A 27,731-nucleotide genomic window follows, 5' to 3' on the forward strand; every position below is an offset into this window, starting at 1 on the left:
GGATTATAATTATTATTTTAGTAAATCTAAAGGATTCTTTGGATTTATTTAAAGAACATACTGTACACACACACACACACACACACACACACTACATTAATTCATCCAATTAATATTCAATACTTTTATTATCATTATTCTATATTTTATTTTTATTGAAGCATCATTGAAATATGCTGAAGCTAAGTGAACCAGCACAATTTTTTATTCATCCTGGAATCAAGTCAATTAAAAATATTTATAATCACTATTAACATCTTAATATATTATCAGTATATTTCCCTCAGGAAATATATATATATATATATATATATATATATATATATATATATATATATATATATAAAATGATATATAATCCATTAATGGCATGTGTATAAATTAGCTATATGTGGCTATATGTTCATGTGAAAATACAGAAACAGACTGAATACAGAAACAAACTGAAATGTTTACATTAAAACATATTATAAATCTCACACAGTGTAATATACACCAACACAACTCATCCCAGCACTGGGCTAGAATATCAGGATCTGCTGTTTGAGGACGTTACGCACTGTTCAGATCAACTCTGAGAGATCTGCAGGTAATGCTCTGGCTTCTGAAAAATAAATTACATGTATACATTTTATTATATACGTATAATATATGCAAAATATTATATACATGTATATATATATATATACACACACACACTACTGTTCAAAAGTAGTTTTTTAAAATATTTTTATCAAAAATACAATAAAAACTATTGTGAATCATTATTACAATAATAAATAAATAAATAAAAACATATATATACATAGATTTTTTTTTAAATAAAGCTACTTTATATTTGAGTGGAAACTGATAAAAAATAAAGGTTTTATGTACTGTACTTTATTTTTATTTTTCATAAACTTGGAACCATTGATAACAGTAACAATATGTTCTATAAATGTCAGAAACTGATGAATAGAAAGTTTAAAAGAACAGCGTTTATTTAAAAATTAATTTTTTTGTAAAATTATGAATGTGTATATATATATATATACTTAAATATATCTGGATTATATGTAAGCCTGAAATGTTACACAGGGCCGTTACCTGAGCTCTTCCAGGGCGAGTTTGTTTCGTAATCTGACGTCCTCGCTGATCGGGTACACCATGAGGATCATGAGGCCTGTGGTGATACAGGCCACCGGGGCGGCGCCGATGAGCAGTTTCAGTGTGTAGACCACTGGAGGGGGCTGTCTGCACGCTCCTGTGTCATAACCAGCAAACCTACAACAACAACAACTGTGCATTCAGCTTTTATGGGATATGCTGCACAAAAACAATCATTCATTTACTTAATCTACTGACTGGTTTCTAAATGTCAATGAGCAAAGAAAAATATCAAATTCTCAATATTACAGTGTTTACACCAGTTGTCTGTCATGAATCATTATTTCCAGAGTAATGAAAGAGAGCTCTCACTGTAGACAGAGTGTGGACACTCCAAGAGAAATGCCTGCAGCAAACTTTGTGAAGAAGGCATATAGGGAGTAGAAGATCGCCTCGTGTCCCTTCGAGTTGCGGTTTGCCAGCCTGAAGTCATCCACTACATCTGGTAACATTGACCTGAGCAACAGGAAACACAACACGACATAGGCATCATTCATCATCTCGTATTAAACATTGACATTGGTACCATAAAGCCAAATACTCTTTGTAGACGGCACATAAAAACTGCAATTTACTCATTTGGGGCCTTTCCAATCAAGTAGAGTCTATCTTTAAAAACCAAAAAATAGCATGACCCTGCCATGAAGCCTGTTATTTGGAGATTACTGGTTATTAAACCTATATATGAAAGTTAAAGCTTGGCCGGATAAAACAAACGTTATAATACACTCTTTATGGATCACTTTTAAAGTGAGGCCTGAAACAGAAGTCGTGATAGTCCACTTCCCAACTTCCCTTAGTCTAAGGGAACGACTTGAGGGTGAGTAAATAATGACAGAATTTTCATTTTTGGGTGAACTATCCCTTTAAATGCATGACATTTCAAACTATATTCAAACTATATTTATACTACATTTTGAAGAAAATGCCGCTTTTTTCATTGCCGCTGCTTTTTTCTCCATTGCCACTGCAAAAACTAATCTATGCATTCTGTGCTTTAAAACAAAAAACACAAAGTATTGGATGCATATTCTTTGTATATGCATAGTGCAGTATTATATTTCGGTTTGGAAGACTCACCATGGTAACAAGAGAGAAGCAGCCACACTAAGCCCAGATGATACGGCCACAACATATGCCACTATCAGATTAGGGATGAACACCAGCATCACTGTGAACGGCATGATCCACTGCACGGATGACAATTTGAAACATAGGCATTAAACCATTTAAAGTTACAATGAGTATGCTTTTAACCTCCATAATGTATAATGCATTTGATAAACATTTTAAAATGGCTGCAGTCATAGGGTACAAGGGGGCTAAAGGCACTACTTCCATAGAGTATGAAAATATATATATGTTTTTATTGAACATTGATGGAGCATCAGATTTTGTGTGAAAATAAATCATAAAAGCAGTTTGTTTGTTTAAAAATCAAATAAATGTATGAGGTGGAGAGGTGGGCCTTTGACTCCACACACGGGGTAAAAGGCACAAACTATTGATATACATACTTTAGCTAAAATAATATGTTTTTAATAATGTCTAAGTTAATACTTGTTCAAAACAATAACTTTAGCAACTGTTTTTGGTTTATTTTGATAAATAAAAGAATTCATTTTTGCTGAAATATACTGTCATTAAAATATGTTTAGCAAAATTATTTAAAAAAGATTATGAAAGCATTGAATGAGATCCCATAATAATTAAAAAAATCGTTATAACAAATAAATATGATATTTTATAATAGGATACGATTAATATCATATTTTTAAAAGGTTTAATTATAAATATGGGGATTATCTCTAAGGTGGACACCCAACTTAATATATATTTACCATCTGAATCTAACATTGTCATGTCAACAAATGGAAAAGTCAGCCGGCTGTTTATTATCATGTTAATTATTGTGCCTTAACAGCAGAAGCACTTTTTACCCCGAATACCATACTTTTACATATTCATCTGTTATTAAACAACTGTTGCTTTAATTACCTACAACAGAACTAAAATCGTTAACAAGACCTTTTTCTCAAAATATAGACAATAATTGAATCAATTCTCATTTGTTACATAAATCTACAAAATTTAAAAGAAACATTAAATATTAGAGAAATTGGCGCAAAATCAACTTTGTGCTGCTGCCCGCAATTGCGTCAAAGTTCGGACAAATTTCCACGTGTATCATCAAAAGCGGTTGTTAAAGTCTCCCTGTAGTCAATCATTTTATCCCTTAAAACTCATCTTTGATCACCAAAATTACATATTTAAAAGTAGTTTCCTTGAAAATAATTTTTTATGCCTTAAAATAGCTTGAATGTATCTCTACACCCTTGCCTCATCTAGTATGCGCGGTTCTATGACTATGCAAATTGGCCCGCCTCCACTCACTAGCAAAGATCCACTCGTTGACGATCACACGCTGACCTGATTGGTTACAAGGTAGTTTGTGACGTCAGAAACACCAGTGGTTTCTAACCGCGTTTTTGAGTCTGTCTTTGGTTCACTGCACTTTTAAAGGACAAAATACTGTCGTTATATATATATAAATGTATATTATTTACATAATATATAGTATATTATTTGTATATTATACAAAATACAATGGTGCTGACTTATGAATTTGCACATGGTTTGTCTTATACTGTATACAACATTAAAAGCTTGATTTTCACCACAGGGGGACTTTAAGAAAACAGCTGTGTTGTGCCATGTAGTAGTTTAAAAGAGAATTAAGTCAAATGTGCCTTTTACCCTGGTGTGCCTTTAGACCTGTTGTACCATAACAGTGGTCAGTGGTCAAGAAAAGGCCATTTATTCAGTATAAAACTAGTTTCCCAACATGGTGGCTGCAATTCTGAGATCACATTAGATTTGATTAGGCCACTATTATCAGACACATTCAGAATAAACACTGCTATATGACACACTATATAGTAAAAATACCCAATAATTGCTGTTTATAATATGGTAGTATCCTTTGATCATTTATAACTGAATACAGAGTCATTCAAATCACTGATTAAGAAAAAACACTTGATAAAGTAACAATTACTGTAATGCCGCAGAATGCTGCTGTCTTCTTCCCGAACTTCTCAAGGAACCACTGCCAGAATGGGATACTCACTGCTGCTGACATCTGGGAAGATATAGAAATTCAGTCACATGTTCACATGTTCATTAGAGAATTATAGAGAGCTTTGTCTTCATTTCAACGTCAGCAACAAACAAGCAACCGATGACAGGTCAATTGAAATGGATATGACATCAACAATATCTGTTTATTGAATAAAGTTCATAGTGGTGTCAGCTTTTCATGTCTTTATCAGATGCTCACCAGAATTGTCAAAACAATGTTCTGAAAGTGATCTCGAAGCTCCACCGCATACGTGCAGAACAGCACAAAGTTACTTTGTATCAACTGCAAAAGGAGACAGCGGCAAATGGACGTATAATACAGTTATAATGATGTCATTAATTCATCCAGCCCAAAACACTGTGATTAAAGGAATAGCTCACCCAAAGATGAATGTTTTTGAATTTCATGTTCCATCGGACAAATAGCCCACGGGTTTGGAACGAAATGAGTGAGAGTAAATATTGACAGAATTTTTATTTTTTGGGTGAACCATCCCTTTAAGAAAACCTGAAGGCTACATTCTGGGAATGTATTCAGAGTTTCAAACATGATGAAACTGTATATGCTGCTAATAAATATAATAATTCAGTTACATACAACTTAAACTATTGTAGAATGAAATACTGGAGGGAAAGTATGTTACCTGGATGGCCACAGATATGAAAAGGAAAGCTGCCGTCAGAGTGAGGTAAGACCCGTGCTTCATGACCAAAACAAAGCCCTTATGGAAAGGAATGGCTTTGTCCGTTTTAGTAGCGTAGGGATCTAATGCAGATGGAAAAGCGGAGAAAACACAAGTTATGTAAGCAAGTTAGAAGTACAGTGTGTTATAATGTCAGTCTGTGTTCCCCTTTCATTTCTTGTTTTAGCAGTTCCCCATCATGTCTATTAGTCTTCCCAGGTGTTTCAGATTAACCACGCCCCCTTGTTATCTTGTTCAGCTCGTTTGCCCTTGTATTTAAGCCCTGTGTTTCAGTCCAGTCTTGGTGAGTTCTTGTGTGTTGTACTGTCGATGTTGGTCGTGCTTTCCCTGAGTCCTGTTCCTAGCCTGAGTCTTTGTCAAGTTTGGAGTTTGTTTAATAAAGTGTGTGCTGCAAGTGGATCCTGCTTCCTTGCTTCAACCACCATCGTAACTCAGTGTCACACTATAATGAGACATTTAAAGGAAAACTCCCCCCTCCCAAAAAAACCCCACTTATTTCACTGGGATGCAAAAATATATTTTAGACACAATAGTTATGCTGCAGTTTTCCATATAATTAAAGAGTGAAAGACACTTTCAAGCTAAGAAAAAAAAGTGCAATAAAATAAGTCTTTTGAAGACATTCGGTAGCTTTGTGTGTAAGTTAGAATTCACTTATGTAATTTATATTTATAAATATAATTTGTACTTGCATGTATTCAAACTTGACGCGTATGCCACATTTGAATATAAGTAAATGGATTTTGGTCTGTTTTGTTCTGTTCACACAAAGATATCATACACTACTCTTCAAAAATGTGGGGTCAATATGGATGCAAAAACAAGGGTGCATTAAACTGATCATAAGTGACAGTAAAGACTTTACATGTATACAAAAGATTTCTATTTTAAATGAATTATGTTATTTTGTACTTTCTATTCATCAAAAATAATCCTGAAAAAACGATTTCCAAAAAAAAAAAAACAGTACAATTGTTTTTTAAAAGGATAACAAGAAGAAATGTTTCTTGACCATCAAATCCTCTTATTACAATGATTTCTGAAGGATCATGTGACATTGAAGACTGGAGTAATTATGCTGAAAATTCAGCTTTGACATCACAGGAATAAATTATTTTAATATATATTTAAACAGAAAAGTTATTTTAAATTGTATTAATATTTCACGAAATCATTTTTTAATGTATTTTTTTAAATCAAATAAATCCATCTTTGATGAGCATAAAAGAGACTCTCTTTTGCAAGCAATAGAAAATCTCAACCCAAACTTTTGAATGGTTGTGTATCTTCAGAAAACATAAGATCTATAGCTGAAAAGTCATACAGACTATTGTTTTGGTATGTTTAACAGAGATCAACAACTCCAAACTTCTCTTTAGACTGTATAGAAAAAAGCAGTGTGCATCTCCTCTTGTATTCCACACAAGGAAGTCATTTGGAAATGTTAATTTTTGGGGGTGAACTAAGCAAACTTTTCCATTCGGATGCAGTGGCTAAACAAATGTATGCCACATGATTACTGCACATGCTCACCATCTCTCTCTTTGACTCCCAGAAACATGACCACCGTACAAACCAGAAACAGCCCACCGATCACTCCGGCAGCGATCATGTACACTTCCTTCTGTAAAGAGAAACAGACCATGAGAAAACAGTCCTGCAAAACGTCTGTCAACACATTTAACTCTATCTTTAATACATCTTAATCTTTGGTTGTAGTTTAATTCCAGTATATGGTTGTCATGTTCCAAATTCATTATATTAATTTGGTTGTAGAGGCTGCTTCAGACTTCGTACAGTTTGGTCTTGTAAATTTTAGTGAGCTCAAATTAGGTGCAACCCCAGAGAAGAGGAACTTTTCAATCTATTTCCCCCAAACAGGAACTGCTCTGCCCTAAACAACCTCAGGATTGTTTGCTATTTTTCCACGGACCGCGGCAAGCACTTCATTATTGTTCCAGATCAAAAGAGCCGTTTGAGAGGAGACGGTTGGCGCACCCTTCCATCTTACCGCCTTACGGCCCGGCCACAGAAGAATGCGCAGTGACACGGTGCGTGTTGGATTCAGCCCGGCCGCCTCAGACAGCTTTAACCAGAGAAACGCTCTGCAGTCCAGCTCCAAATAGCTGTGGGCCTTCATGGTTCTCCATCATGGGTTTCCACTCTGAAACCCTCAGCCACATCCACAAGCCAAGCCTGTCGGTTCACTCACAAGTCGGTTTTGAGTGACGTGGAGCTCAGTGGCTCTCGGCTCAAAATAGAGTTAAACAGCTCCCAAAACAAGCACATTCATTTATTGATTCTGAGGACTCTGATGAATATAAATTGATCCTCCAAAGGTCAAGCTCTAGAAATCCATACCTCATTAAGTTGTGAAGGGTTTATGGTTGGATGAAATGATGATTGATGATTTCAGATAAAAATAATTTCCCCCCTACTGCATATACAATATCAAAGCATATTGCATTATGGGCTAATTTTGACTTTTGGGTGAAGTATTCCTTTAAGTGGTTCACTAGTGCACTTTTAGGTGAGTTTTAAACAACTGTGACACGTACAGCATGAGACAGGAAATCCTGTGATAGCGCTAGGGATCTGATGATCTCTGTGCCACTGCTGTTTGCCAGGTGACCAGTCGTCAGGTTCCGATGCGGACAGTGCTTCAGAGTGTGTGCGCTCGCTACAATCTGACCCTGAATAGCGGCACCGACCAGCGTCCCAAGCACCTCCACCGTCATACCTGCACATATGCATGCAGAAAAGTGTTAAATCATTCTTTACATTCAAACATATGCCGTTCTGAACATAAGCACTTAGCAAGCATTTATTTTAGGATTATTGGAGCACAATGAAATCAGATGTTAATATTCTATCTAGAGCGAATCCAAACATGGGTTTAAAGATGAACAATGTTATCTGTAGCTGTAAGCTTACGGTAAGCTGTAGCAGAGTCTCTCTCTCGCTGGTCGGTGCTCAAGAACATGGTCAGAGCGGAATAAGGAACATGAAAACACTGCAAGAAAGATTAAGAATAAAATACAAGAAAAACAGTTATTAAGATGGAAACTGAACACTGAAATAAATGTCTTATGAAAATGCAATACATTATTGCACAAAAAAAATAAAAAAAATAAAAATATTCTTAATGTTAAAAATTCTCAATATTAAACCAGTGAATAAACAAATTGTTTAGTTTAGACTTTCCTAAAAGTTTTTGCTGCGCTTAAGGTTGATCAAAGATTTAATTTTGGCTGTATTATTGCTTCTTCAGACTAGGTTTTGGTTTCTAGGTTTTTTAAAGCAGCAATACATTATGTTTTTTATAAAGAACCAGATAATAAAAAGTTCTCATGGAGGTTAAATAGGACCACCTATGGCTCAGGCAATAAAATTATTTTTGGTTCTAATTGGAAGCTTTATGTTTATTATTATGGAGCGTTCTGTACGCTCTCATAAGTGATGATCTAAAAAAGGCAAGCAAAATGATGAGTGCTCCAAAATTTAGAGCATGTACATTTATCAGTGGTTTCATAATTATCATCTTTCCAATTTATATTATGTTGTATATAATTTAAAAAAAAGCTCATAAATCAATGCTTGTCATTTTAAGGAAAACATGTTCTGTGTAGGCTACTTATAAATGTGCGGTACAAAATCAATATTTATCAAAGTACAGCAAACATTCATTGAACTTGCTTACATATTGCATTGCATGATTACTATAAATGTGCACTACTGCCAGCTATAGCTTTTCTAATTCTCACGAAAGCCAAGTCAGCCCTGCGGCAGACCAACGGCCCAAACTGCTACCAAAATAAATCTAACTACAGAGTGCTTCTCCAGCAGAGCTTCTGTTTCTTAAGAGTTCCTTATATTGTCTACTTGACTTCTATTAAGGGTTTTGATTCTGAGTAGCTGGAAGATTTGTTTATTTAAACATAAACCAAAGGTTAATTATGAAAAACGGACTAATTAGAATCAAGTTAAACTACCGGTACTACAACCTTATACATGTCCACTAACAGCAGCTGGTGTTTCTCAGCTTTGTGCTTACAGACAATGAAGAACGCTAAAAGAGGAAAGCAGCATTTATCCTCTCTGGTGGTTTCCGGCAGGTTGTACCATGTATTTATCAAGTAGTTAGAATGACTTTTCATTACAGCGTAGACCGATGTGGTCAGAACGGCTTCCCCACTCCAGCACTTATTGGCGGGTTTTTACGGAGGACAGAATGAGCCAAGCCATAGTAACAAAGGATAGAAACACAAATAAATCATGGAAAACTCCATGCAGAGATCAAAGAGGCTGGGCTATAACCACACTAAATTTTGTTGACAAGCATTTTTAAATTTACTCGAGAAGCAACACTGTACCTATCAATAGTTTTGGGGTCAGTAGGATTTTTATTTGAAAGAGATATGTGTTTTCTTGTTAATCTGTAAACGATTATTTACCATTAAATTATAGTTCAACTTTAAGAACAATGCTGGATACTTACTGTGATGAGAGTTTGGTAGAGACAGTAAAAGCCCAGATACCAGATGAACCTCCCATTGGTAAAAGGTGGGACAAACCAAAGGTAGAAGTAAGAGACCACCACAAATGGAGTGCAGCCCACCATCCTGGAGGAGAAAAGGACACAAAAGTCTGAATGCAATTAACTGTAAAAAGACAAAATGTCAGTGGCACTTTATTTTACAGGCCTGTTCTAAATTAACATGTACTTTTTAAAGTAATTACAATAACTAGGCAATAACTAGGTAATAACCCTGAACCTACCCCAAAACCTAACCTTAACCCATGTAGTTACCTTATATTAACCAGTACTTTCTTAGATAAGTACACTGTAAGTATATATACTGTAAAACAAAGTGCTACCAAAATTGTTTATTATTTAGTGATGGTGAGATATCAATGTCCAATTTTACAACATTAAATAGATAGATAAATTAGATCACTTGAGTATGATTATCAGTATGCACATGATTGAGAATGTGAAAACAAACAAACAAACAAACAAATGTTTTTGGGACAATATTTCGGGCAAAAGTCCTCTGGTCACAGGAAGTGCTAGAAAGGAACTAAATAACATTGTCTTCAATAGATGTCCTGTGGTTGATCTCCCATTTCAGCTTCTGAACTAATCAATATAACCTATAAAGGAGAGCTTGAGTATCATCTTAAAGCTACAGTGAACATTTATAGCAGATTTGTGTATCTGTGTATCAATGTTGTCTCTGTTTGTATGGACGCTACAGCAGACGGAAGGAATGATCATCTAAAACAGTGAATCGCACAATGACAGTCTTATTCTGACGAAGTAATCTTCACAGAGTGAAGCATGACGTGGGGAATGTTTTGGCCATATATAATTCATACTGATACAAGTCTTGCATACCATTATGGGAGAGGCAGTCAGCTGGAGGGCTGAATGTGCCTTTTCTCAGCGACTTACACCCATATATCAGCTAAATTATATTCTACACTCTTGTAGATTTTTTAAAGGTGCAATCTATCCATGGTTTCTTGAAGCAAAGGCGTACACAGAAATATACTTAACATAAAGAAATTATGCAAATGTAGATGTCAATGTTTGGCCAACACATTGAAATGCCTTTACATGTATTAACAGTTGAAATGTGTTTGTCATTAAACCTTACTTGTTAATCAGATAAAGATGAGTTGATAGATAGATAGATAGATAGATAGATAGATAGATAGATAGATAGATAGATAGATAGATAGATAGATAGATAGATAGATAGATAGATAGAGAAAAGACGTGATGTAATGTGTCACAAACCAAAAATGTACATCAACGAATGTGTTCCCGGATCTTTACCGAAAACTGACTTGTTCAGGGATGGGATTGAACGCTTGAGTTCAAGGTTGTTGTTTTATTTATTTTTATGGTTTATTTAAAAAAAAAACAGTTTACAGGAGTCAATTTCCATGAATCAAACATCACTGCTCACGCTGTTCATTGTTGTGTGCAGGAAACATTGGCACACGCTCTAACGAGAAGAGATCTGGCGAACCCGCGTGCACAAAGCTTTCACAGCTAGATTTTGTTTTTGTTGCATTTTAGTCACAGTCTATAGCCCTGTTTTCCATACCTCCCTTTGACTCAGGAGCGAGACTTGTCCCACAGTAAGCAACCGTTTGCTGAATGCTGAATTCAGATTGTTGGCTTTCATACTAAATTACGTGACCTTGTCAACTCTAGAACTGTCACAACCCTGTTCCTGTAAAGAAAACCTCAATGTTTGGTCAGGTACTTTCTAAGCAGTTTACCCTGGACACACTGACCTCTGTGCCACACTGCTTTTCACTTTCACAGAGAATAAACAACTGTGAGCAAACAAGCAATAGAGAACAGGGAGGTAAAGAGAGTGGCCAATTCCGGCACAGTCCAGATGCCACTACTGCAGTGTGGAGCAACTTCTGTGTGCCCTGCTGATTGTTCGGCCACACAAAGGAGCCACCGTACAGGAGAGAGAGAGAGAGAGAGAGAGAGAGAGAGAGAGAGAGAGAGAGAGAGAGAGAGAGAGAGAGAGAGAGAGAGCAGGACAGACAGGTTTATGTGAATGGAGAGAACCAGACGGTATGGAACCTGGGTGTGCTCTTTGATACCAATCTTTAATTTAAAAGTCACATTTTTATTATCTGTAAAACCGCATTCTTCCATCTTAAAAATATATCTAAATTTACGTCATATGCTCTCAATGACTAATGCGGAACAATTAGTTAATGCGTTAATGACATCAAGGCTAGATTATTGTAATGCTCTTATGGGTGGTTGCCCTGCACGCTTAATAAACAAACTACAGCTGGTCCAAAACGTAGCAGCTCGAGTTCTTACTAGAACCAGGAAGTATGACCATATTAGCCCGGTTCTATCAACACTACATTGGCTCTCTATTAAACATTGTATACATTTTAAAATATTGCTGATTACTTACGAAGCATTAAATGGTTTAGCTCCCCAGTACTTGAGCAAGCTCTTAACGCATTATAGTCCGTCACGTCTATTGCGATCTCAAAATTCCGGCCAGTTGATAATAACTAGAATATCAAAATCGACTGCTGGTGGTAGATCCTTTTCCTATTTAGCACCAAAACTCTGGAACAGTCTTCCTAACATTGTCCGGGAAGCAGACATACTCTGTCAGTTCAAATCTAGACTAAAAACATATTTCTTTGACCTAGCATACACATAACACAATATAAACTTCTATAATTCAATGTTAGGCTGCATAGATTAGGTCAGGCGGAACTGGGAACACTTCCCATAAATCCTGATGTACTCGTTACATCATAAGAATGTGAATGTTAAAATTAGTCTCTTTGTTTATCCCGAGGTTTACCGCAGTCCGCCGGATCCAGGCCGTATCCGGATCTGATGAAGGACCTGCATCTGGACACGACGACAACGCAGTTCTGAAGTGTCAACTAGTCTCTCCCTTGTGAAGGCCTCCTTCCCTTCCCTTTACCTCTGTACAGATAAAACGTGGTCAAAATAGTTCCAGTTCACATGGCTACGTGGAAGCGATAAATAATTCTGTATTATACATTTTTAAGGCCAGAAAAGTAATTTGTTGAGGTCAAGTTTTCAAGAAAGACTACATGCCTGCGCACATATATATTCAAGTGTGCATACCTATAGACTAAACACGTAATATGCATGTGCACGCTGTCATGGTTTTCACATGTTTGTGTTTTTAAAGCTTGTGCAGGGATTAAAAATAAAACAAATTTTATTTTCAAAATTATCGAGCCACCAGGCACTGTTGTTGTGCAGATGAGCGGGCCGTAGCACGTTAAGGGTTCTCTGTTAGAACCGGGTCGTGTAAGCGGCCCCTAAGTTAATAACTAATGATATTTGCGACGGAAGTGAATCAATCAAAACTTAATTAGCTGAACAATAACTTTATTCTAGAGCTGCTGTAAAGTCAAAACAATCTATGTTACTTTAATTTCCTATTATCACTGTAACGCTGCTTTGAAACAATCTATATTGTTAAAAGCGCTATATAAATGAAGGTGACTTGACTTGACTATGTAAGGTGCTGAATGTGAATGTGAGATTACCTGATATTTTAACTCTGGGAGCAAAGTAAACTGAGGGTAAAAAGCCTGAGACCACTAGTTAAAATGCACTGACAAAAATTATTCTGTGTTGAAGTAAATTCTACAGAAAAAAAACAAATGTAATTTCTACATTGAAGAAAAAAAAAAGAAGAATTACATTTTATATTATTACTCAATTCAAGCCAATAGAAATTAAAGCTTGAACTTATAAGTATATTTTATTTGGAATTGTTTGTTGTTTACAATGGTGCTTTGAGTAAGTATCAAAGTTATAAAATTAAGTAAAACCTACTGAACTTTCAAATACTGTTTATCATTCACTGGGGCAGAAATTGTAGAAACAAAGTCTAACTGGCCAAGTTAAATTGACTTATTCACATAGTGTCGGACCAGATCCGGGCCAGATCTGGTACATGTGGATTCAATGCATACCAGATGTGGGCCGGATCTGGGCCAACACTATGTCGCTGTCTGGGTCCTTGTTGATAATTTTACATAAAACTTAGTTAAGCAGTTTTTACTTAATTCCATACACGTGAAATTAACTTCGAAAGGTCTCTGGACTCTACACACAAAAAAGAACAATAAAACATGAAAAATATATAATAAAACGATACAAAATCATAAAAATGTAAATGTATGGTACTGTTAAACATTAAAATATATCTTTCCAGATTAAAAAAACAAACAAACATGTTTCATGTGGACTTTTAGACCCCACTGTACAACCCACAATTACTCACACACAAAAAGATAAAACATGATAAATTACAATAGAATGATAAAATAAACAAATAAATAAATAGGGTACTGATGTGTTAAGAATAATATATATAATAATATATAATATTTGTTAATAATTTAATGAACGTAATGAAAGTGTTACCCAAAAAATGCATAGAAATAATGATAATAAAAAAGTATTTTTTTTTCTATAAATCAGCTTACTCAAAACGTCCCTGTTTCTGGAACAGACTTTATATTTTTGTGGTATTACACAATTTCTTTGTACTTTACGTCAAAGAAAGAGATTTAGATTTAAATGTCCGATAATCGTTAAGAGCTACACTTCGCTTCCAAAATATTAACATGAGAGTTAAAAGAGGTCAAAAACCTGTGCTTTGAGAATGTCACTGATTACGTACCTAAAAACAAAACAAGCATCAGAGAAGAAATTTCAAGCGTGACGCCGATAGGATGAGTAATATAGCAGAATTCCCCCTTTTAAAAGAGAATGTAGAATCTGTAAATCAACATATTGTCTTTGTGTTGGCACAGCTTTAGCATAATAAACACTGAGACACACCAGAAGGCCCACATGGGCATGGCTGAGATGTTCTGCAGTGATTCTCTGAAAACAAACCCTAACTACTTCCTCCCAGACACCATGATGTCACATCAGAGTGTAATCAGAACTTCCTGTCAGGCACTCACATCCTTCAACCTTCAAAAACGTTTTTGTTACTTGCTTAGATGTAATTTGTTAGAATATTGGCTAGTATTATTTTGATTAAATCCTGCACTTAAGGCAGGAATACACTACACAACATCTGAACAGATCTTAAAACACTAGGGATCATACACTTGCTGATTTTGTAAGTACAAGGGTTCTGGAAGTATTTTTTCTATTCATTTTCTCCATAGGATAATTTATTTTTAACAATAACTTAAAAAACTTTAAAGACTGCCCTACTGTAAGCTACAAGGTTGTTAATCTATGCTATTTGCTTCATTTGCTTCCATCAACCCACATTATTTCAGCTTATTTTTTAAATAATCATGTTTAACAGTGCAATTTGTGATGAAAAACTACGCGCTTTGCAGAAAATTCCACCAATCAGAGAGTCGAAAAAGAGCAAAATGAGCCAAAAGAGCTATTTAGCTCCGCCCACTCCCACAAAGCACTGTGAACGACGATCTCGCTTTACGCTCTCAAAATACTTAAATATTTGTATATGTATGCATATTTTGCAATGGAATTAAAATATATAGTTTTATATATATATATATATAATCAACATTTGTAAATGTGTAGTTTTATATTCCTCCATCATTTTTAATTTGATTATGTTTGCAATGCTTCATGGGATTGCAGTTCTTTCCCTCACTAGAGCCGTTAAGTACACAGTCTTATACCTTTGTTTTTTGTGTCCAATTTTCGAAAAATGTTTTGCTTTACATCAAATTTTATAATGTTGTGATTCACCTCTGGTTGGCTTGGTTCATGGCTTATAATGATTTAATAACAAAGACTTATTTTAAAATCCATATGAGAAAAATTAATGGAAAAAATACTTCCAGAACCAGTGTCCCTGAAAGAGTGGAAAAACTAAATGCTCTATGCTCTAAATGCTCTTTCACTAAATGAAAACTATTGTATATGTTCTTAATTGGCTCAAAATATCAAACATGTTTGAAATTCTTCAAATGGATGCTACAAATCGGATTCTATGCCCATTATTTTCTGTAAAAAAAATAACAACTCTATTCTTGACTTTCTCATCAGGAAGCAATACATAAAAAATTATTTAACATGAATGGCATGCCTTTAGTATGAGAGAAACAATAGGTGCACTTTCAAACACACTGCTTCATTCACCAGTTCTCATTCGCCACTCACCATGGCATGAGTCGTCCGATCTTTGTCCATTTACTCTTAGTAATGAAGAATCCCACAATGGGGTCAGTAACTGCCCCCCAAGCCTTACCGACGAACAACACCATGGAGGCCTGGAACGGGTTAATCTGTTAGGAGAAGAGAAAGTGAACATCTAGGTCTACATTAATAAATACCATCAAACCTTATGTGTTATTCATACTTGGAAATCATAACAAGAGCAGAATCATTAACACAGGTTGAACTATTTTTGGCCTCTGTTTCAATTAATCAAATAATTAATAGGGTGCTATTCTGTGATGAATATGCTCTATTAAAAATCATATCCTCAAGTATTATATCACAGTAAAAAAGCAACTATTTATTTTCCAGTTTCCGAAACCTTCCGAGTCTCAAAAACTAAGAAATGCAATTGTCTTGAAATTACACAAAACCCCATGTCAGACCAACAGAATTGCCTCAAATGTTGTCCCAACTAGGCAAAACGAGTTGTCTGAACAAATAATTGCTGAAATGTTAAACATTTGTGAGTTCCCAGCATGCATTGGACTCTGAATAAATTAGGTGTTTACTGTTATAGATTTTTTCCCCATCATTTTCCATTTGTTGATTGTCACTGTTTGTGTGTCAAGTGTTGAGGCCTACAGTATGTTCAGCCATTTAAAACTATATTATGGATATCTTTGCTTTGCTATCTTTGTGAAGAAGAACAATCATTCTTTAGTTCACTAAACATGTTAAGTATCCTACAAGACCATATACTGTAAATGGCTATTATAACAACACATTTATTTTGTTATTAAATGAAAATTAGCTGAACAAGAAATCTGTTGTTGTCTTGACAAATGTATTGGCTGAATGAGACATTTTGCATTTAGAGAATAAACAAATAAATATAAAAAATTGACCAAAAAAAAGAGTCTAGAGAACTTAAGTTGCCTTGGATTTTTAAGTCCTCAATTTATTTTTTACAGTGGCTTCATATTTTATTAAAATATAGAGATCTCACCTGTGCAATGTCAAGTAGATATATCTGAAGGAAGAATGCTGTTGCGCTCCCGGCGACCTGATTCGGTGCCCCTCCGATGGCGAAACATAGTTTGCTACAAACAGTGAGCTTCTGATCCAGACGAGTCTGAAAAAAAGTCCGAAAATTAGATGTAACCATCACAAATACTACTTTTTTAGGGTTGGGGTTTGGAGAGTACAAGACCATCCTGTGTTTCTAAGGTTAAATTCGGAAGCTGATTCCATTCTTACTGTGCCATTCTTTGATGTTGATGCTCTCCAATGGAACTTTATCAGGATGCATATTATCCTGGATCCATGAAATAACTGGCCTTTAAAAATAAAAATCTGCCTGACTCTATGGGAATTTAACATAGGGGTGTCCTGACTTATGCACCCTGTATTTTAAGGAAGAACATTACATTATTTCATTCACAAAGAAAATTGGTGTCCTTAAAGGTTGGATTTTTACTCATTTTTCTAATTAAGGCATTAAGATCATATTCCAAAAGATGATTTTTTATTCCTCTTTTTAGGCAACTTTAGCATGGTTTTCCTAACTTATTCACATCACTGTATATACAGTATATACATACATACACAATTTTCCACCTTTTATTGATAGTAGCAGCAGAGCCATAAAAACCACCATAAACATGCAAATAGTTAAATCTCTAAAATTTTGTGCTGTGAATTATATAATGGTGTTTTTTTACCTTTTTATTTTCAATTTCTTCAAAGTAATTTTTCTCGATTTGATGTAGTCGGTCAGTACTTGATTTGGAGTTCTTTTATTGAGGTTTTTAGGTGATAATCACTGCATCTGTCTTTGTGCTGTCGTTTCAGAGTTTCTCTTTTCTCCATTACGTGGGTGGGATAGTTTGAAGGACCCTCAGTCCCGAAACCACGGGAAATATTTAATCCAGATGCTTCCACTGCTGTGAGTGACGGGCTATGTGATCACAGAGAACACCCTTAAAATAAAGGTTCTTCAAAGCTTCTTTTATGGAATGATTTTTTCTGTATATATTTATATATATAAGTTGCTATATAGGTCTTGAAAGAAGGGAAAAAAGTCTGTAAAAAATAGTGTCTGTAAAAATGTCCCCATATTTTTAATTACACATTATAAAGTGCTGTTTCTTAGGGTTAAAGAAAATGTCTGTAAACTTGGAAGAAAATTACCATTAGCTTTTCCGTGCTTCAACAGATTTTTTTGTTTTTTACAGTCGCAGGTAACAAAAATATGTTCTAATGTTGTGCTACCATTCCCATTAGGTTATGAAAATAATTGAAATGAATGTTCGCTGAACATTCAAAACATTGAGTTTTTTAAACGTTTTTTCTTGGTTATGTGAACGTTAACGTTCTGTGCTAGACTAACTGAGACTACTCACAGAACCTGCATATTGTTTCCCTATTGTTGGTTTAAATGCTTCTATTGTTCTCCTCATTTGTATGTCGCTTTGGATAAAAGCATCTGCTAAATGATTACATGTACTGTAAATGTAACGTTCTTTGAGAACGATATGGAAACGTTACGTTTGAATGTTCTCTAAAGTTGAAAATAACACGGGTGTAGTGAGTGGCTTCTCTTTACCGTAATGATTAAAGAAATGCATACGTTTTAAGTAGCTTTCTGAATGTAAAGTGTTTCACACATTAAAAAGGACACTCATCCCTTGGAAAACTCTGTGGATAAGGCAGAGTAAATGTGTGTTTTTGAGGGTGTGTATGTGTATGTGTGTGTGACTGCATATGTGCGGTGTGTGAGTAGAAAACGGAGGGGAGATCCTTTCAACACATAAAAGGGAAGTCAAACCGCCGCTTAGAGCCATATATTTATGAGAGAGATCTTGGAGACAGTCATACAGACATTTGGTGCGGAAAATACTACAGAAGTCAAACACTCCTCTTTGAGTTGTTAACTCATTCATCCGCTCAATCAAAGCCGGTGTTTGGCGTCTCCAAGCCAACGTGCACTCTGGGTACCCTCGCTAAAAACACAACCACAGAGGGCAGGACCCATCGCTCTTCAAAAGATGCTGTAATTAACTCACTGAATTTCCCCCTCACGTTCTTAACTTCACCATGATGAAAAAAAGATGAATAACTTCTGAAATAACAATTTAGGAGATTAAAATGTAATTATTCGGATCACACAGGCGGGAAAATCAAAACATCAGAGAGTTCACCCAAGTCTATTTAATCTAAGTTCTGATGCTACTGAACAACAATTATGCCTCTAAAAAAGGAAAAGAGGATTTGATGGTACTAAAGTGTGAAATGAATCAGGAACATTGTGTGCTTAGACTAGAGGCCGATAGTGTTCTAATTCTGGTTTATTTGTTAAGCATCACTATTAAACACAGTGAGCTGAACTAACCCCCTAACCCCTTAAGTAGTTACAAGTGTTACAAAAAAAAAGTATTACAAAAAAAGTGTTACAAAAAAAACAGTTTCTTATTTTGTACTTTTATCTGGTTTTCAAAGAATATCTCAACACTCTTAAAACTAACTTGAAAAGCAGAATTGTACAAAATAAAATAAAAAAAATATTTTTTTCTTATTTTAAAAACATTGGCAAATAGTTTCCTCCCTTGTTTTAAAGCATAAACCTCATTTGTAAATATACATGTATAATAAAAGTTTGTATGTATATATATATATATATATATATATATATACACAGTGCCTATCATAAGTGAACACACCCATGCTAAAGTTGACTAAAAAGAGGAATAAAAAAGAGATTGGCATGGTGTTATTTCAGTTAGCCTAATAGCTGGTATGATTTGCATTGAAAGACGATCTTATGAAAAGTACCCCATGCCAATCTCTAGGTATGGTGAAAGCTATGTGATGATGTGGGGCTATTTTAATTCCACAGGGAACTTTATCAGGATGCATAGTATCCTGGATCCATGAAATAACTGGCCTTCAAAAATAAAAATCTGCCTGCCTCTATGGGAATTTAACATAGGGGTGTCCTGACTTATGCAACCTGAGAACATTTATTTATTTACGATACATTATTCATTCACAAAGAAAATTGGTGTCCTTAAAGGTTGGATTTTTCGTCATTATTTAAATTAAGGCATTAAGATCAATTTCCAAAAGATGATTTTTTATTCCTCTTTTTAGTCAACTTTAGCATGGGTGTGTTCACTTATGCTATCCACTGTATGTATGTAAAAACTTTTATGTTATATGAGATTATTCGCGATTAATCGATTTGACAGCACTAATATTAATACTTTTATATTTTTAATGGAGTAAAATAATTACTCCAGTCTTCAGTGTCACACAATACAGAAATCATTCTAATATACTGATATCCTACGCAAGAAATATTTCTGATTATTGTCACTGTTGAAAACATTATTTTATATTTTGAAATAGAAATTATTTGAAATAGAATTATTAAATTATAATATGATATGTTCTTGTCACAAAGAGGCAAGGACGAAGAGTGAATCCAATAGCAAGCACTTTTAATAAGAATAATACAAAAAGGTAATCCAGGGAAAACTCAGAACAGGAACCTCAGACAGAAACAAAGAGACAGTTAACAGCAAACATTACAACATCATGAACCAACAAACACTGTAACAAGACACAGGGTTTAAATACAGAGACTAACAAGCTAAACATGATAACACAAGGGCGTAGTTAATCAGAAACACCTGGGGATTCTAATTGTGACGAACAGGACGGCCGAGGGACGTGAGAGAACGGCGCGAGGCCGGTGGTGCGATTGTTAATGAGCAACACCTGTGAGCACACTGGTCTCGCATCTCTCACGGAGGAGCGGAAGCATAAAGGAGGAGCGACGACGTTGATGATCGAGAGAGGAACAGGCCTGTATTTTAGTTGAGTTTTGTTTTTTGTATTTGTGTTTTATTTTAGCCAGCAGTCGTCCGCGAGAGGCTGCTGGCCGTTGTGTTTATTTTAGGTAAGCCAGCAGTCGTCCGCGAGGGGCTGCTGGCGGTATTTTAGTTTGGTTTGTTTTATTTTAATAAAGTTTATTTGAATGTTCGCCGGTTCCCGCCTCCTTCTTCCCTGAACATTGCTACACTAATAAACTAGAAAAACTACAAAACATGACACAGAACAAGAAATAACTAAAGTTTACACAAGACATGGGAAACACAGACAGGAATCATTACATAGCCCCCCCACTCAAGGAGTGGATTCCAGACACTCCTCAGAAAACAATAGTCCAGGAGGGTGGTGGGTCGGAGGCGGATCCCGGGGCGGGATGGAGGGCAAGGCCCGTGAAACGGAAGAGGGCCTGGAGACTGCGACAGGACGAGAGGCCAGGGCGGAGCAGGCTGTGCAGACGACCAGGGCGGAGCAGGCTGTGCAGGCGACCAGGGCGGAGCAGGCTGTGCAGGCGACCAGGGCGGAGCAGGCTGTGCAGGTGACCAGGATGGAGCAGGCGACCCATCGGGCGACCAAGGCGGAGCAGGCGACCCATCGGGTGACCAGGGCGGAGACGTCAGTCCATCGGGCGGCCAGGCTGGAGACTTTCCCTCTGACCCCCATGGCGGAGAAGACCCTTCGGGCGGCCACGGCGGAAAAGACCCCGGCGGTGAAGACCCTTCGGGCGGCACCGGCTCAGGAACAGCAGACACCGGCTCAGGAACAGAACAGCAGACACCGGCTCTGGAACAGAGCAGCAGACACCGGCTCAGGAACAGCAGACACCGGCTCAGGAACAGGAACAGACACCGACCCGGCGGCGGCCATCTTGTCTGGAACCACTGGAACAAGCTCACGAACAGACACTGGGTCCGGATCAGGAACAGACACTGGCTCCGGCTCAGGAACAGAAACAGTCTCTGACTGTGCAGACGTGCCGTGAACCGTCTCTGACTGGGCGGACGTGCCGTGAACCGTCTCTGACTGGGCGGACGTGCCGTGAACCGTCTCTGATTGGGCGGACGTGCCGTGAACCGTCTCAGACTGGGCGGACGTGCCGTGAACCGTCTCAGACTGGGCGGACGTGCCGTGAACCGTCTCTGACTGGGCGGACGTGCCGTGAACCGTCTCTGATTGGGCGGACGTGTCGTGAACCGTCTCTGACTGGGCGGACGTGCCGTGAACCTTCTCTGACTGGGCGGACGTGAAGTGAACCGTCTCTGACTGGGCGCACGTGACGTGAACCGTCTCTGACTGGGCAGACGTGACGTGAACCGTCTCTGACTGGGCAGACGTGACGTGAACCGTCTCTGACTGGGCAGACGTGACGTGAACCGTCTCTGACTGGGCAGACGTGACGTGAACCGTCTCTGACTGGGCAGACGTGACGTGAACCGTCTCTGACTGGGCAGACGTGACGTGAGCCGTCTCTGACTGGGCAGACGTGACGTGAGCCGTCTCTGACTGGGCAGACGTGACGTGAACCGTCTCTGACTGGGCAGACCTGACGTGAACCGTCTCTGACTGAGCAGACCTGACGTGAACCGTCTCTGACTCGGCCGAAGTGACGTGAACAGTCTCTGGATCGTCAGATGGACGTGACAAGGCTGCGGAATGAGGGCTAATGTGGGAGTACCACGTTTATCTTCCGTGATCCCCACAGCATATCTCAATCACTCAGTTGCAGGGCCAAGCCAATATAAAATCCTAAAGTGCAGTGAGGAGGGTGCAGTGGCATTGTTGACCCCAGTGGCTCTGATAGTCCCCCTCTAAAAAATATCATGAGGCACGGAGGGTCAATAGGAGTAACATTTGCCAGATCGATAAAATCCTGTACATACTCCTCAATGGGCCGGTCTCCCTGACGGAGACACATAATCCGTGCTACTGGATTCCTGGAGGTCATTGCTGCTGGATCCACGTTAGTGGTGGGTTCATCTGTCACGTTGAGGCAAGGACGAAGAGTGAATCCAATAGCAAGCACTTTTAATAAGAATAATACAAAAAGGTAATCCAGGGAAAACTCAGAACAGGAACCTCAGACAGGAACCTCAGACAGGAACAAAGAGACAGCTAACAGCAAACATTACAACATCATGAACACACAAACACTGTAACAGGACACAGGGTTTAAATAAAGAGACTAACAAGCTAAACAAGATAACAAGAGGGCGTGGTTAATCAGAAACACCTGGGGATACTAATAAACTAGAAAAACTACAAGGACTACAAAACATGACACAGAACAGGAAATAACTAAAGTTCACACAAGACATGGGAAACACAGACAGGAATCATTACAGTTCTATTATAAAAGATTAGTTTAATATAAAAGATATAAAAGAAGTTTTTACTGTAACTTTTGATCAATTTCATCCTTGGTAAATACCAGTATTAATGTCTTTTAAAACAAACGAATAAAAAAGAAATCGTACCCACCTCAAACTTTTGAGCGGAAGTGTACATTGAACAAGGGACTTCTGCGGGATCTACACTGTGGGATCAAGGGAATCTTATTGTGGGATCTATTGACTTGGATTGGTAAACAACCACTTCGCAACACACCCTGGAGACCATCCACAACACTATAGCATCATGGATCGCTCGAATTCTAAAGTTTATTTTTGTTGCTGTTATCATGATGGACACAAACAGGAAGTCGTTGAGTTGAGACACAAAATATCTGACTTCCTCACAGATTGAAAACAGCAAAAGCGTGATAGCAGCACAGAAGTGTGGGAAGACAGAGTAAATATACAGCTGACATGAGGACCAAACTTTCCTTTTGGAATTTTCAAGAACATGTTTGGAAAATATTTTACCCCAAAATCTATAATAAAAACTATTATTATTCTTTTAATATATACACTCACCGGCCACTTTATTAGGTACATTGCTAGTACCGGGTTGGACCCCCCTTTGCCTTCAGAACTGCCTTAATTCTTCATGGCACAGATTCAACAAGGTGCTGGAAACTTTTTATTTTCTTTCCGAGATTTTGGTTGACTTGATATCATCATGCAGTTGCTGCAGATTTGTCGGCTGCACATCCACGATGTGAATCTCCTGTTCAAGCACAACCCAAAGCTGCAACAATGGATTGAGATCTGCCGATTGTTTAGTGAACTCAAAGTCATGTTCAAGAAACCAGTTTAAGAAGATTTGAGCTTTGTGACATGGCGTGAACACTGTAGTCATAAAGGGATGGACATGGTCAGCAACAATACTCAGGTCGGTTGTGGTGTTAAAACGATGCTCTATTAGAGTCAAGAAAATATCCTCACACCATTACACTACCAGCACTAGCCTGAACCGTTGATACAAGACAGGATGGATTCATGCTTTCATGTTGTTTAAACCAAATTCTGACCCTCCCATCTGATTCACACAGCAGAAATCGAGACTCATCAGATCAACCAATGTTCTTCCAATCTTCTATTTTCCAATATTGATGAGCCGGTGTGAATTGTATCCTCAGTTTTCCTGTTTCCTGTTCACCGGCGTGTCACCGTTGTGTCTTCTGCTGCTTTAGCTCCTCTGCTTCAAGGTTTGATGTGTTGTGTGTTCAGAGATGCCCTTCTGCAGATCTTGGTTGTAACGAGTGGTTATTTCAGTTACTGTTGCCTTTCCATCAGCTCAATCCAGTCTGGTCATTCTCCTCTGACCTCTGGCATCAACAAGGCATTTCCCCCACAGAAATACTGCTAACTGGATATTTTCTCTATTTCTGACCATTCTCTGTAAGCCCTAGAGAAGGTTGTGTGTGAAAAAACCCAGTAGATCAGCAGTTTCTGAAGTACTCAGACCAGCCGGTCTCGCACCAACAACCATACCTCGTTTAAAGACACTTAAAACGCCTTTCTTCGCCATTCTGATGCTTGAACTTCAGCAGATCGTCCTGACCATGTCTACATGCATAAGTGCCTTGAGTAGCTGCCATGTGATTGGCTGATTAGATATTTGCGTTAACAAGCAGTTAAACATACTGTATATAGTGACATTATTTTCATGATAATAAGCACATATTTTAAGGGGGAAACATGCTTAATAGTAATAAAAATTGATCTTTTTTCCATCAGATTTTTTGGGTGAAATGTGACCAGGACCCATGATGACTCCATGATGTTTGTGAGACTCAACTGAACTGCTTAGCCTACTTTCTCAGAGTTGCTGCTCTAAGCTGCTTTTCCCTGTGTACGTTTGCGCGAGGATGAATCTGGATGATATAATGAAGGGTTTACGGCTTCATGCCCAGCGGGATTTAAAAAATGCATTTTATCATTACACTTGCAATGTCAAATTGACCCTAGACTTTCACCTCCAATCTGAATGTGATTTTTTCATGAATGTTGAGGCAAATGTTCTCACGTGGAGTCTCAGTAGATTCAGACGGCAAGAAAAAACTGGTACATTGGTCTGTACAAACATGCCAGACAGTCAAGTTAACCATAGTAACATTATTGCTCTTTATCAAGACATTCACATTGGTGATCACATGAATCCATAGTAAATCTCACAGTTTGAGAAGTAATACAATTTTCTTCAGGCAGCCTTAACTTTTGTAGTGGTACAGTGATAGTATCAGGTAATACCATGGTACGTTAATATATACCATGTTTCTAAATGATTACCATCATCATGCTACATGATAATTATTTACAAGCTATTTCAAACAATACTGTGGTTAAGTTACAGTATAACAAAGGTATTAACATGTAAAAAAAAAAAAATCCATGCTAAAAGTGAATTCCCTTCCATTTCCACTTTAAATCTTTAACCTTCCACTATGAGAGTCTCCGTCTTTCCTTTTTGTAATGGCGTGCGTGAGAACAAGAGCTCCATTAGTGTGTTTTCCATACATTATTGACACACGGCCAGAGGGTCAGCGCAGAACAACAGCACAGACTTTATTTCAGTTGACAGATCATCCCTGATATTTTTTTTTTCACGGATGAAGGTCATATTGCTTCCAGATCTGTCTACAAATAGTATGCTATCTTAAATTTGAATAGAATAAAATGCCAATATTTGTTGTCTGACTTTCATTTACTTGTCAAGGAACATGCAAGCAACCTCTCGGTCAAAATCAAAATGAATAGAAAGGCAAATATTCATATACTTAATCTATTAATAACACTCAATTGTGATAATGACAGGGACAAGCTTTTCATTTACTTTCAATGCACATTATATCTATTTCTAACCCAGATGATAATACACTGCAGTCTGTGGCATGTGAAAGGAATTCAGTTCTGATTACAGAAGTGATTTTTTGACTGGTGCAATGGTTAAACTCAAATGTAATCTTGTAATATACAACTTAAAAATACAGTTTGTGTCTTTACAGCAGTATGTACTTGTGGGTTTCACAGTCTGCCTGTCAGTGCTACGCCTAAGCAACCTTTGGGCATATGTGTTGGTAAAGCATCCATTCCACACAAACATTCCATGTGCTCATTAAAACATGCCATTCCACATACTTTCATAACGTACAGATCCAGAGCCGTTCAGATCGGTATCATAACAAAAATATGTGTATATTGGCACCTGTTCCCCCCTACTGAGTGTTCATCAACTCCAAAGCGCACAATACAGTTGATACTGTTTTGTTGTTTTTTTACCTTAACCTGACACTCTAAAAATTAATTTGTGCAAACCAAAGCAGTCAGGTTGATTCAGTCGCATTATATAATTTTTTACTTGACCATTAATTTATATACATTTAGATTGCAAGCTGATTTAAAAAGACACTGCAGCTTGCACATTACTCGCAGTTTAACACAGAAGAAAAAAGAAGTGAGAATCACATTGCCTTACCTGTGGTGGTACCTTGGTGAAAGAACTTTCAGAGTGCTTCATCATGACTTTATCCCCTGATGTGACCCGGGCTTTCTCCCCCTTTGCCATGGCATCCGGTGTGACGGGTACAGAGACAGCAGCTGAACTCTCTGGCTTCTCAGAGCTGGCTACAGCTGTGCCTGCGTCCATTCACATACTGCAGCAGCGAGAGGATGGGCAGGGTTAGATACAGATGCTTCCCAGCTGCCACTCACAAATATGAGCCAATCACAGTCCTCGCTCTACCAAAACAAGCTGCTTACCTGAACCGGATAGCATACATTCCTATGCTGTCACAAAGACACTAAAACACTAAATAAACACATATGCAAAGTAAGAGTTCATTTTCAGGTAGTGAATATTAATATAAAACATCTAATGGTCACTTTTCCAGCAGAAACACTTTGTTTATATAATGCAAAAACAATTATTTGTTTTCCATGCATTTTTGATATCAAGCAACATATTCATTTGATTAAATAAATATCGAGTGCACATACACACAAAATGAATAGACATAAGCATGGATAGATAGATATCTAACCTGAGTGATGCGGTGAGATGCATATCTGCTGCAGCGGTGGATGAACTGCGGGTTCATTCCTTCTCACACACACACACACACACACACACACACACACACACACACACACACACACACACACACACACACACACACACACACACACACACACACACACACGCTGGCGCACACACACGCTGGCGCACACACACACGCGCACTCTGCAGCAGCACGTTCGATAGTAGTAATCACAAACAAACGAGCGCCCCCCCTGCAGGACAACCAAAGGCAGCTCACAGGATCCTACATCTAGCTAAGACACCATAACGCTCTAAATGAACTCCAGGTTACAGGCTAAAGTAAAATGAAGTGACCAGCAGCTCCTGATTCTAAATTTAGGTAGGGCAGATTATTAGCGCTAGTTTATGTAATACAGTTTGTAACCTTTATCTGCACATGCAGACACACATTTGGCAGAGGTCTAGTGTCCTTGAGTTATTCAGCCTCAGGGTGGCGTTCTTGGCAGGCACTCTCCAATAGCTCGGCACACATCTTGGTAGATACACACAACACACGCATAAGTGCTATCTTACAATTAATTTCCAATTTATTGCCTCAGAAAGTTGTTCTAAAATATTACAAGTTGTGAAGGTAAAGTGAGGAAAAGAACGTCATGTCTAATCTCAGAGCAAACATAAACAAAACAGAGCTGAGCACGTTTAAACCATAGACTGTA

General features: G+C 37.6%; 1 protein-coding gene across 1 annotated transcript; it reads right to left on the bottom strand.

The window, feature by feature from the left end:
* Window positions 1-316: 316 nt before the first annotated feature.
* On the bottom strand, window positions 317-27,109 carry mfsd2b (MFSD2 lysolipid transporter B, sphingolipid). The gene is made up of 15 exons (XM_077219875.1): window positions 27,017-27,109; window positions 26,452-26,629; window positions 16,712-16,837; window positions 15,706-15,830; window positions 9,493-9,616; window positions 7,929-8,007; window positions 7,553-7,734; window positions 6,528-6,618; window positions 4,935-5,056; window positions 4,490-4,573; window positions 4,208-4,291; window positions 2,230-2,339; window positions 1,462-1,605; window positions 1,090-1,266; window positions 317-604 (listed from the first exon to the last, which is right to left on the bottom strand). The coding sequence occupies exons 2-15, from the start codon at window positions 26,620-26,622 to the stop codon at window positions 553-555; spliced, it is 1,671 nt and encodes a 556-aa protein (XP_077075990.1). The 5' UTR covers window positions 26,623-26,629; window positions 27,017-27,109; the 3' UTR covers window positions 317-552.
* Window positions 27,110-27,731: the final 622 nt, after the last annotated feature.

The sequence above is a fragment of the Siphateles boraxobius genome, unplaced genomic scaffold (assembly GCF_051911475.1).
Source record: "Siphateles boraxobius isolate OS27281-9 unplaced genomic scaffold, OSU_SipBor_1 8, whole genome shotgun sequence".
NCBI lineage: Eukaryota > Metazoa > Chordata > Actinopteri > Cypriniformes > Leuciscidae > Siphateles > Siphateles boraxobius.